Source organism: Dendropsophus ebraccatus, chromosome 2 (genome assembly GCF_027789765.1).
Source record: "Dendropsophus ebraccatus isolate aDenEbr1 chromosome 2, aDenEbr1.pat, whole genome shotgun sequence".
NCBI classification, from domain to species: domain Eukaryota; kingdom Metazoa; phylum Chordata; class Amphibia; order Anura; family Hylidae; genus Dendropsophus; species Dendropsophus ebraccatus.
This window is the reverse complement of record NC_091455.1, coordinates 132,035,160-132,048,781: the sequence shown is the minus strand read 5'-3', so window position 1 is coordinate 132,048,781 and position 13,622 is coordinate 132,035,160. Positions and strand designations below refer to the sequence as shown.

Sequence of the window (13,622 nt, the reverse complement as noted above, 5' to 3'; positions counted from 1 at the left end):
GAGGAATAGCGTTGCTGGGTGGATTAGCTTGAGAATAATACTTGCTGTGAATCCTTGCAGCGATGAGGAGAGATAACGGAATGACACCCAGATGAGAGAGAAGAATCCGGTCACTTGAGCAGGCAGATACAGCCGAAGACTTGAATATAGCAGAGCACCTGATCCACACTTCTAGTGGTGAAGTGGGAGCTGCAGAGAAGAAGCCCAACTCCTCTGAGGCAGGAGAGGGACGACACACATCCTCCTTGCTTGGAAGCAGGGGGAAGACTAACTTGTTAGGAGGAAGTGGGAGGTCACATGGTTGCTCCTGGCCAGAGCTAGTCGGCCATTGGAGGAACCATGGTTACAGGTCACGTGATCAACAGCCTTGCATACCACTGTACACTGTAATAATATACAGGAATACATGAGAATACACATGAGAATGCACATTACCAGAGAATACTAGGGGAAAACCAGCAGCAGTTGCAGTGCAAACACTTACCAGAACAGGCATTGACACAGCAAGAGAAATGGCCATAATAGGAGTAGTAGTCTGCATGTTCTGGGACACTGCATACCCGTATGTCATAAGCTACTGCAGCGCTGTAACGCCTGGAGTAGTGGATCCACTGGACCGTCACCAGCGATGGCACTAACCTCACCAGGGAGCGGAGTCTAAGGGGCCGCTGGTTTTCACCAGAGCCCGCCGCAAGGCGGGACGGACTTGCTGCGGCAGGCGACCCCCAGGTCGCTACCCCTGGCTTGGTTGCTAGCGACGGCAGGTGAGGTGTGGCAGGAGCAGTAGGCAGGAGATAGTGCAGGCAGAGGACAGTAGACGTGCTCGCAGGTGGCGGACAGGACTCAGGAACAATGGGAAGGCAGCGGGCAAGGACTAGGGACAAGGACTGAAGACAGAAACAAGGGACAAGGACTAAGGTCAGGAACAACAGGGAGCTGGGCCAAACGCTATGGGAAGCATGCAGAGGCTCCAACACCTGGAAGGGGGCAGGGCTGGAACTTATAGGGGAGTGATTGACAAACAGACCAATTAGGAGCGCACTGCCCCTTTAAATCTGAGACAGCCGGCGCAGCCGGCACAGCGACGGACAGGAGCGTGGTGAGGTGAGGCGCCCCTCGGGGCCGAAGCAACAGCAGCGCCGGGTCCCTGCCTGCGGACATCGGCTGCTGCAGATGTAGGAGAGAGGGTGCGGCGGCGGTCCGGAGCATGGGACGCCGCCGTGACCCTAACAAGCGCTAAGAAGCAGCCAGGCCCTCACCGTTAATGACAGGCTGCACCAATCGCACTGCAGACTGTCATTAACCCCTTAAACGTGTAAGGAACAGTTGCAGCTCCTGTCACTTACCGATCGCTGTATCGGACCACCTCAGGTCTCTTACCTTCCTCTGTGTGGTCCGATCGGCGCTCTGCTCATTGAGTCTGCCACAGGCAATTTTATTAATAATTAATTGCAAAAAAAAAAAGGATTTTATATATATATATTTATATATATATATATATATATATATATATATATATATATATATAATAAAAATGAAAATCTGTCTGTCTGTCCCGTATAGACTTCCAAACGCCTGAACCGTTTGACCCCAAATTTGGCACATAGATACATTGGGTACCCGGGAAGGTTATTGCAAAGGTCCCGTCCCCGCCTGATGTACAGGAGGGGAGGGGGAGGGGGGCGCGCCCCATAGAGATGAATGGGAAAATCTCCACACTACACACACAGGTGATATAATCAGCTGCATGTCTCCAGCAGTAAACGGCAGTTGGAATCCTTAGCAACCAATAGGATTACTGCTTTCATTTTCACAGGGAGCAATGGTTGCTAGGGAAGCTGCCTCACAACATCCACAGAAATAACTGGTAGACCCCCTACTCCATCTATACAGTACATGTATACAGGACCCCCTACTCCATCTATACAGTACATGTATACAGGGCCCCCTACTCCATCTATACAGTACATGTATACAGGACCCCCTACTCCATCTATACAGTACATGTATACAGGACCCCCTACTCCATCTATACAGTACATGTATACAGGGCCCCCTACTCCATCTATACAGTACATGTATACAGGACCCCCTCTCCAACTATACAATAGATGTATACAGGACCCCTACTCCATCTATACAGTACATGTATACAGGACAGTATTACCAGCTGCTGCTGCCCTAAGCACTAAACCTGAAGGTGCCTCATCCTCACTCACCAATTAGCATCAGGATAGGTAGGTAATAGCTCCAGAGGTCACATTTAACACCGCCACAGCAAGCCTGATTAATACCGCTATACTGTGACTGGATAACACTGTCATACCAGACCTGACCAATACCGCCATACTGTGACTGGATAACACTGCCATACCAGACCTGACCAATACCGCCATACTGTGACTGGATAACACCGCCATACCAGACCTGACCAATACCACCATACTGTGCTGGATAACACTGTCATACCACACCTGACCAATACCGCCATACTGTGACTGGATAACACTGTCATACCATACCTGACCAATACCGCCATACTGTGACTGGATGACACTATCATACCAGACCTGACCAATACCGCGATACTGTGACTGGATAAAACTGCCATACCAGACCTGACCAATACCGCCATACTGTGACTGGATAACACTGCCATACTAGACCTGACCAATACCACCATACTGTGACTGGATAACACTGTCATACCAGACCTGACCAATACCGCCATACTGTGACTGGATAACACCGCTATACCAGAACTAACCAATACCACCATACCCCCCTTGAGAAGACGCTACTCTAAGATGCTACTCTACGCACCAGACCATGGGTGCCTAATGGTAAATACGACCCTGCAGGTATACAGGACACTACAGGTATACAGGACCTCAAAACTATACACTACAGGTGCACGGGACTTCCACCAACTATATACTTAAGGTATACAGGACCCCAAACTTTACACTACAGGTATACAGGACCCCAAAACTATCCACTACAGGTATACAGGACCTCCACCAACTATATACTTCAGGTATACAGGACCTCCACCAACTATATACTACAGGTAAACAGGACCCCAAACTGTACACTACAGGTATACAGGACCCCCAAACTATACACTACAGGTATACAGGAACTCCACCAACTAAAAACTACAGGTATATAGGACCCCAAACTATACACTACAGGTATACAGGACCTCAAAACTATACACTACAGGACCTCCACCAACTCTATGCTACAGGTATACAGCACCTTCACCAACTCTATACTACAGGTATACAGGACCCCCAAACTTTACACTACAGGTATACAGGACCTCCACCAACTATATACTACAGGTATACAGCACCCCCACCAACTCTATACTACAGGTATATAGGACCCCAAACTATACACTAAAGGTTTACAGGAACTCCACCAACTATATACTACAGGTATATAGGAGCCCAAACTTTACACTACAGGTATACAGGACCTTCACCAACTCTATACTACAAGTATACAGCACCTTTACCAACTCTATACTACAGGTATACAGGACCCCCAAACTTTACATTACAGGTATACAGGACCTCCACCAACTACATACTACAGGTATACAGGACCCTCAAACTATACACTACAGGTATACAGGACCCCCGAACTATATACTACAGGTATACAAGACCTCCACCAATTATACACAACAGGTATACAGGACCCTCAAAGTATAAACTACAGGTATACAAGACCTCCACCAACTATACATTACAGGTATACAGCATCAACTATATACTACAGGTATACAGGACCCCCGAACTATACAGTACAGGTATACAGGACCTTCACCAACTATACACTGCAGGTATACAGGACCTCCCTCACTTATACACTACAGGTATACAGCCCCCCCCCCCGAACTACACACTACAGGTATACAGGACCCCCCAACTATACACTATAGGTATACAGCCCCCCAACTATGCACTAAAGAAATGCAAGACCCCTAAAAACTATACACTGTGGGTATACAGAACCCCTTCCAACTATGCACTACAGGTATACACTAATTCCACTGATTAACTTAGATTAAACAATATTTTTAGCTTGGCCTTCTGGGCACCTTAGAACAAATCTAATTAACACACTGACACTTTATACCCGGGCAGCGCCGGGTACATTTTCTAGTATATATATATATATATTTTTTTTTTTAAAAACAGAGAATCTGTGTAAACCTGCATATGGTTGTGTTCGGACTGACTTATAGAATAATGGTATCATGTAGCTTTTACCGTATAGTTACGTAGACACAGGAACCCTCCAAAAGTTACAATATTGCAATATTTTTTCCAATTTCACCAATTTATATTTTCATAAATAATATTTTGGTGGTTCTGTCATACATGTTATGGTAGAATTAAAGATGCCATTGCAAAGTACAACTATTCCTGAAAAAAATAAGCCCTTGCATGGCCTTGTAGATAGAAAACTGAAAGTGCTGGAGCTCTTAGAAGGGGAGGAGGGAAAAAAACGAAAATGCAAAAATGAAAATTTGCGCTGTCCACTGGGTCATTTTGGGCTTGGTCTTCAAGGGGTTAACAAAGATTTTGGGGAGAAAAAATTTAAATCTTTTACTCATGAAAACTTTTGAAAAAATTACAAAATACTGTGAGTTCAATTTCCAGCATATAAATATAAATTTATAACTAGCAAAATAGAATTTCCCTAACAAACCCCAAAAACGGGCATGTCTCTGAACATGAATCCTTTAGCTTGGACACTGGTTTTGACATGTTTACCTTAAAGTCCGTAAAGCCTCGGTTGCGAGTTGACTAAAAGGGGCCACCCTGTTGTTATACTCCCAAAACGGCTGTCTGTGGATGGAAGCCTGCCTTTGCAAGCCCTTGTCATGATCTCAATACTCGTACCTTGAGTTAGACATTGACAAAAAGGGGCCACCCCGTTGTTTCCCTATTTATGTTCCAATATTTGCAACCGAGTGGGACTTAAGTGGCTATCTTTCAGGGTGGTGTGGTGCTCTCCCCATCATGGAGGAACCCCGTGGTAACAGGCTAGAGATATCTGGCTATCCCGTGTTTTGAGACTCGCAACTGAGGCTCCACAGACTCTTGTTTTGCATATTTACATTTTTGTGGGCATTAGTGGAGAATCTTGATTGAGTACTTCATTGGAAATTTTTCTCTCATCTCCTTGAGTTTAGTGATTACTGTGTTTTGTTGGTTGATTTGTTACCAGCCAGAATCCTGCTCCACACTGACGAGGGGCAAATACCCCGAAACGGCTTTCTGTGGATGGATGGATGCCTGCCTTTGCAAGCCCTTGTCATGATTGCAATACTCGCACCTTGAGTTAGGAGTTGACAAAAAGGGGCCACCCTGTCGTTTCCCTGTTTATGTTCCAATACTCGTAACCGAGTGGGACTTAAGGAGCTATCTATCACGGTGGCGTGCTGCTCTCCCCATCCCGTGGCAACAGGCTAGAGATAATAATTAAAATTTGGGGGGGCATCAGTGGAGACTCTTGAATGAGTACTTCATTTGAATTTTTTTGCTGATCTCCTTGAGTTCAGTGATTACTGTGTTTTTTGCACAATATGCACTTAACACATTTTTATTTATTTCCTCCATTGTAATGGTACCGTAGATTTCAGTGAACTCACCCAGACGGTACCAATAAACGGTAACAATAGATGTTCAGAGAATCAAAATATTTGGATAGATCTGTGAAACCAGAGCTGTGTCATCAAATAACTGTCGTAGTGTTATCTAGATACGGATCACAATTACTGGTTTAATTAAAGGCACATAGTAAAGTAATCCTGCTATCACAATTACCCGGAGTTGTAGGATCTTAGAAAGAATACTGCCATGTAAATGACACACAGAGCAGAAAATGTCTTGGGATTGAAATAATCTATGAATCTATGTAACTGTAAAAAAAAATTGGTAAAGTAAAAGTATTGATATAAGAAAACTGCAGCATTTCCACAGTAGCCAACCTGCTCCAAAATTGTGTATATTAGTGCAAGCTTGTTAAGGATCTGCAACTGACAGTTTTGGTGCGGATTATGTAAATGACAAATGTAAATAGAAAAAAGCCAATGGCCTAGATTTACTATAAGGGTACGTTCACACGTACCGACTCGCAGCGGAAATCTCGCTGCAAGTGTAGCAGCGAGATCCGCTACGAGTCAAGGTCCTGGCAGGTGTCTGTCAGTACATAAGTATGTAATGCAGCTGCCCCCTTAACCCCCTTAACTTTACCTCTCTCCTTGCTGCACAGGGTCCCAGCATCCTGCTCTCCCACCTAGCCAATCAGTGTGTTGCCCAGCCGCAGCCACTAATTGGCTGGGCGGGAGAGCAGGACACCGGGACCCCGTGCAGCAAGGAGAGAGCTAAAGTACATACAGACAGTGGGGGAGCCGAGCCGCAGTCGAAGGGGTTAAGGGGTGGCTGCATTACATACTGACAGCTGTCTTTCAGACCGCTGCGAGTATGTACTGACAGACACCTGCCAGGACCTTGACTCATAGCGGATCTCCCTGCAAAACTCGCTGCGAGTCAGTATGTGTGAACGAACCCTATCTGTGCAAACTTAGAGAAAGCAGTCTTCAAATGCACCTGGTTTATCAATGTGTGGCAGGCTGTTTGATGAATCTGGCAGATCTAACTACTCAAAGACTGTCTACTCAAAGTTTAGATCAACTATTAGTTTGCCTAATGGATGGCAAAAGTTGGCACATTTTTTGTGCGCAGTGTCATACCTATGGCCACACACCCGCTTTTTGGACCTGGTGAAAAAATGTTTTGGCAGCAGTATTCTGGCGCAGACACATTGGTACATCTTGGCTAATTAATGTAAAGTGGGGGCGGTTAGGGTACTGTTACATGGAGCGATTTTTAACGCTTAACGACTAACGATAAAGGATCGCAAACGAGATTGTATATCGTTATATAACCTGTATAACCTGAAATCGTTCACCATATTACACAGGGCGATAGTCGTTAGTTACGATCATTTCTACGATCGCTATTGCAATCATTACTATGATCGTTCGCTGCTTCTGATTCTAGGAAAACAATGAACAATGTGCAATTAGACTGAACGATTAGTGAACAAATGCGGAACTTGAGCAAACGAATGTGGTATTACAGCGGACGATTTACGAACGATTAACGATAATTGTAGGTTCAGATCTAAATCAATGATCAACGACATACGAACGATTTTTCGATCGTTGCCTGCAATTACACAGAACGATTATCGTTTAAATGGAGGCATAATTTGCCGAATCGGTCTGATAAGGTCTTAAGTCTCCGAGTGTGCAAATCTACTCATGGCAGAAAAACACTGCTGATGATTGTCAATACAAAGGGCCTAAATCATATGGCCTGTGTACAAATTTAGAAATTAATTATTTTGGACACTGGTCATATAGTTTAGTCCCTTTGTAGTCACGAACATCGGCAGTGTTTGTCTGCCATGAGGAGATTTGCACACTCATGTTACACACTGAGAAAATACAGCGGAATTCCGCAGCGGAGAATCCCGCCTAGCTCAGTGTCCTGCCGTGCTCAGTTTCCCACTGTGAGGGAATGAGAGGGCGTGCGCTAATCCGCTGACGTTGCTCTCTACTCAAAGAAATGACATGTCACTACTTTGAGCGGAGAGCAGCGGCTGCGGATGAGCGTGTACTCTCCCATTGAGATGATATGACACACTGAGGCAGGCGTAATTCTGCGGCAGAACTCTCCACAGAATTAACTTAGTGTGAACATACCCTTAGTCATTCGCAGTGATCAGTGTTATATGATAATCATAATTATGATAGTAATTGCAGTCATATTAACGCCTTTTCTTAGTAACTTATCCCTTTATCTAAGCGCCTATCGTTTAAAAGAAAAACACCCTAAACATGGTGTTTATATTGCACTACACACTTTACCCTTTCATTGCTGCTACGCTTATTTTGTGATTGTTGCCATTATCTTTGGAGCCTGTGGTCCCAACACTATTATTCATTGAGCCTGGTGGCTTTTGTGGTTTATCTATGAACTTGTATCTGTGTATATCTATTCTAATAATGTCATTGTAAAAAATATTTTAATTAATTTAAATTAAAAAAAGATTAGAATTTTTACAATTACATTATGGTAGTTGAGCTGGCCTTCTTTTAGTTGATGTTAAACAGTAGACTACTACCACATATAATCGAGGTACATGAAATATGCTTACATTTAATGAAATAACAGTTGGAAGGTATGTTGAGGAAAAAAACAACAGCACTTTTTATGGTATTTCTCTTGTTAGGGATGCCCAAAAATTTGTGGAGAAATTTGAAGGTGCACTGGGAAAGGGAAAAGGAAAGAAATTCTATGCATACAAAGTCATGATGCTCAAGGTATGTGTTATGTTTTGTGAATTCTCTAAGCCACAATGTCTGTCATGTAGAGTCATGGAGTCAAATTACTCTTCCTGTTCCTCACCCATAACCCCCTCAAGAAGGTACAGATCTATCTGGATTCCTAAGTCTGTGGGTTCCAGATTTTTCATTGATTTTCAGGTTACACTGACCTAGGCACTAATAATAAATAGGCTATTAAAGGTCCATTTACCCTCACCACTAGAGATTAAAGCATCTCGAGCATGCTTTAAAATCGTACAAACCGGTGGCTGAAGAAGTTGGATGCAGCCCTAAGGCTACCTGGAAAACATGGATACAGCTAGAGACTGTATCCATGTTTTCAGAGGCTCTCTAGGGCTGCATCCAACTTCATCAGCTACTGGTAATCAAATGCAGAGTGTGCCCAAGGTTCACTCATCTCCCCACTCACTCACTACTTATTGTTATGACTCCCAATCACTGTCTGGGACCGTCGTGGCCAGTGATTGGCTGAGCGGCCTGTGATCAGAGAAGTTGCAACGCACTGTGCTGGGAAGAGAGCAGAAGGCAGGAGGAGACCGGGAGCGTGGAGAGATAAGGTATGAATAGTTTATTTAATCATTAGTCGTCGGCCGAGAGGTAATGTATGAAGAGTTTAGGGTGATAATGATATCTGTGCAGCCCATGCTAAACGATAATTAAGCCATGTAAGAGTTAGCAGATCAGCACTCGTTTACATTATTGATAGGGCGCCATGGTGGCTCGACTAATAGGACCCCAAGTGGTGGTAAAGCCCCTTTAACACAGCCCATAGACATGCCAATTATTCAAATCCCCCCTTTAATCTTATTATTTCATAATGTTACAAATCTCAGTGATTTTTAAAGAAGTTATCTAGTGCTACAAAAACTTGGCCACTTTTGCACCCCTCTTGTCTCCAGATTGAGTGGGGTTTGAAACTAAGTTCTATTGAAGTAAGTGGAGCTCACATGATAAATGTAAAACTCAGGCATGACAAGTTCTGATGCTATCCAAGCCTTTCAGGGTCTTTTTCTTTTTATCAAGTAGCAACAAAACCCAATGTATCTAAGCCGTCAGAGAATGTGTGCTTTATAAATAATTTAAATGCATCCGATCATATATGAGTTGTATGTGATTGGCTTTGTGAGAGAGGTAAATTACATTTTGCTAAGAGCATTGAATTATATTGCATACACACACAATAGAATATGCTTTGGAGCTCTGTTAAGTGTATTCATAGCTCATTGTTATTCCTTGAGTAATGGAAATTGCAAAACAGAAAAAAGGTATGGATCAGTGCTCACAGTAAGCAACATTCTGAAAATATATGAATTATGTAGCCAGTGTATTTTCATTTATATTCAGGGAGTAAGCTCACAAAATGTTAAGAATACTGCAGTAGAATTGAGAGTATGAAGAGATTTAAGCTGCCCATACACCGTCAATAACTGTCAGCCGATAGCTATTGCTTTGAGCCACCCCATTACCATGCCTGAATTGCCTGGCTGAGCCTACATATGTGTTAATTGGGAAGATGGGAGTATGTATGAACCTCTGCCAGCAATTTATCTCCAGTGAGAAAAGAAGGATTAGACGTTGAAATTCAACATGTCAGATAGGTCTCTCTTCTGCTATCATTTGTTGTGCACATTGCCCCATAGAAATCAATTAGTTCTATATTGTCCATAAATTTTGACAGTATACAGATAAAAATCTATGGTCATGTGAAGAAGGCCTCAAATGAAGAAGGTTGCAGTGCAGTAATTTCTGCAGTGGATTTACAGCGTGCCATTGGTTTGTACATTGATTGCCCTTCAGTCATCTGCTTTAATAAGTGACATGTCGTGTTTTAAACAATACATGCTCAGTTTATACAGATTTTGGCACAAATTTGGAATCCACATAACAAATACTCCAGATAGAAAAATGCTCCAGGTTAGCATACCTTCATAGTGTTGAAGTGTACATGAAACCAACCTCAGGATTTGATTTATTTTAACACATTTGAAATTATTTAAAAAAAAAAATACTTTTTGCATTTGTTTTTCTACAGAAATGGATCAAATTTAAAAGGGACTTTGAAAATTTCAAAACAGCCTGCATACCATGGGAAATGAAGATTAAAGAAGTGGAAAGTATGTGACATTCTGCATATGGTACATATACAAGACATCACATTTCGCATCACATGTGCTCTTCTTTACTACAGAATAAGTTTTCCAATTTCCTGCATTCAGTATGTGGAAAGCCAAAGGAACAAAGGAAGCACAGATTGTTAAAGTAGGGAAGACCACCTAAGGGATGACTGATACCTGTGGTCCTACACCAGTTACAGTTTCTGTCATGTTCCCATGAGCATTGTCCTGTGCTGCATGAAAGCAGTGGAAGATGTGCCCTTGGTGTCGTAGTGCAAAAAGGAGGCCAATCATTGTATTAGCTGAATAAATAAATGGTCCTTACTAAACAATATTCCCAATTTGCTTTTCAGCTTCCGGCAATGCAAGAGTTACACTGAACTCTGCTAGCCTTGATTGCCGCACCTGTTTGATTGACATGTTTCCCTACCTGTCTGCAACCTGGAGGATCAGAGCACCGATCCAGTGAGGATCCGGACTAGGCTCTTGATTAGGGATGGTCCGAACCGAGTTCGGTTCGGGTTTGTACGAACCCGAACCCTTGGAAATGATTCCCGCTGTCTGCTTGCTTCGTGGAGCGGGCGGATCCAGCGGGAGGACCGCCTGGAAAACTGGGATACAGCCATAGCCATAGCCATAGCAGTAATCTGCTGCCGAGCGTTCGGGTTCATACGAACCCGAACCTCGGCAGGTTCGGACCATCCCTACTCTTGATCCTCATAAAAGAAAGCTGAGCCAGTTCACAGCGCTGGCTATTAAGGTTCATACCCTGATTCCAGCTCCCCCTGTCTACTCCTGTGATCCCCATTCCTAATCCCTCTGTTATCTGACCTTCCATCTGACCTCTGACTATCCGATTTTTATCTGACTTTGTACCGCGTTGCCCTTTGGTTTGGACTTTGGCTTGTCGACTTCCCTTTGTGTTTGTTCATCTGTCTTGTTTCCTGTAACACCTATACTAGTGCAGGGACCGCCTTCGTGGTTGTCCGTGGCTACCTAGGGCTGTTTGAGGCAAGTAGGTTGGGACAGTGGGTGGGCTCAGCATCACAACTCACTGTTGTGTCTTGTCCCTACCTCCCCTGACCTGACAGAATAGCCAGACAGGTTTTGCCTCGGTCACCATGAATGCTATGACCAACATAGTGGACCAAATGCAGCGGCTTAACACTATGGTGAGGGGGGGCGTGGTTTGCCGCTGAAGAGAGCAGATGCACGCCGCCGGAACTCCTGCATAACGGGGGATTAATCAGCATTACAACAGCGGAGTAGGACTCATTTTGCCCTAAGAAGTTATCTCATCTTCCCAACTCCCTCCCGATACCGATGACTACTTCAAGGAGAGCTTCTGCAGCCGCTAAACGGAGGTTTCTCTCATCCTTGCCGTCGGCCAGACTCCACCAAGATGTGCCTACCAACCTTGTTCTTAGAGACTTCGAACATTCACTCTGGAGTCTCTGCAGCCTCCATGCCGGATACCAGCTCACAGGACTTTAAACAACAGCTTTCTGTGCATTCATCATTACCGGCCACAGGGGCATGTAAGTCAACACAGCATGATCCTTTAGATGACATACTTCTTACTCCAGAACTGTCTGCTACGCCTTCATTGAAGCGGATGATGCTCGCTCTACGTGACTCTATACGAGCAGACATAGATCGAGCTACTTCAGCAATATCTGAATCGGTATGCTCGGCTATAAAAAGGATTCAGTGCCTGGAGGACACCCTTTCTTCAGTCATTAACCTCTTAAGGACATAGGACGTACCGGTACGTCCTATGTCCTCATTAGCACTTCAAAGCGGGGCCGCGCGGCGGCCCCGCTTTGAAGTGCCGCGATCCCGGGTGCCGCGTGTAGCCCGGGACCGCCGCTATTAGCGGGCACGGTCCGATCGCCGTGCCCGCTAATTAGCTAATCGGAGGCAGCTGTCAAAGTTGACAGCTGCCTCCGATTACCGGAGGCAACGTTTCCCTGGTGTCTAGTGGGGGAGATCGCTCCTCCGGGACCTTGTCCCGGAGGAGCGATCTCCGTTACTGATGCCGGCCGGGGACGCGTCCAAGATGGAGCCGTCCTCGGCTCGGCACTCGTTTGTTTCCGGCTGCAGCAGCCGAAAGCAAACGAGTGCCGATCTCATGGATCTCTGCAGCATATCTATGCTGCAGAGATCTCTATGAGAGATCAAAGTGTATATACTAGAAGTCCCCTAGGGGGGCTTCTAGTATATGTGTAAAAAAAAAAAAAAACGTGTTGTTAATAGTAAAAATCCCCCTCCCCTAATAAAAGTCTGAATCACCCCCCTTTCCCCAGGTTTTAAATAAAAGTAAACAAATAAATAAATAAATAAACATGTTTGGTATCGCCGCGTGCGTAATCGCCCGAACTATTAATTAATCACATTCCTGATCTCGTACGGTAAACAGCGTCAGCGCAAAAAAATCCCAAAGTGCAAAATTGCGCATTTTTGGTCGCATCAAATCCAGAAAAAATGTAATAAAAAGCGATCAAAAAGTCGTATATGCGCAATCAAGGTACCGATAGAAAGATCACATCATGGCGCAAAAAATGACACCTCGCACAGCCCCATAGACCAAAGGATAAAAGCGCTATAAGCCTGGGAATGGAGCGATTTTAAGGAATGTATATTGGTTAACAACGGTTTGAATTTTTTACAGGCCATCAGATACAATATAAGTTATACATGTTACATATCGTTTTAATCGTAACGACTTGAGGAACATGCATAACAAGTCAGTTTTACCCCAGGGCGAATGGCGTAAAAACACATTTCCCCCAAATAAAAGAAATGCGGTTTTTTTTTCAATTTCACCACACTTTGAATTTTTTTCTGGTTTCGCAGTGTACTTTATGCAAAAATTCAGCCTGTAATTGCAAAGTACAATTAGTGACGCAAGAAATAAGGGGTCATGTGGGTTTCTAGGTGGAAAAATGCAAGTGCTATGACCTTTTAAACACAAGGAGGAAAAACCGAAAACGTAAAAACGAAAATGGGCCATGTCCTTAAAGGGTTAACGAACACAACTCGCTTTTAACTTCCCATTACCAATTGTAGTC

At 44.1% G+C, this 13,622-nt stretch overlaps 1 protein-coding gene across 16 annotated transcripts in view; it reads left to right on the top strand.

Annotated features, from left to right (window-relative positions):
- The window catches only part of LOC138784662 (transmembrane channel-like protein 2), a 169,337-nt gene that overhangs the window by 111,312 nt on the left and 44,403 nt on the right, over window positions 1-13,622 (top strand). For all 16 annotated transcript variants that reach the window (XM_069960300.1, XM_069960298.1, XM_069960302.1 and 13 more), the window contains 2 exons: window positions 8,323-8,413; window positions 10,470-10,551. In XM_069960300.1, coding sequence (XP_069816401.1) covers window positions 8,323-8,413; window positions 10,470-10,551 — 173 coding nt within the window. The remainder of the gene's footprint in view (window positions 1-8,322; window positions 8,414-10,469; window positions 10,552-13,622) is intronic.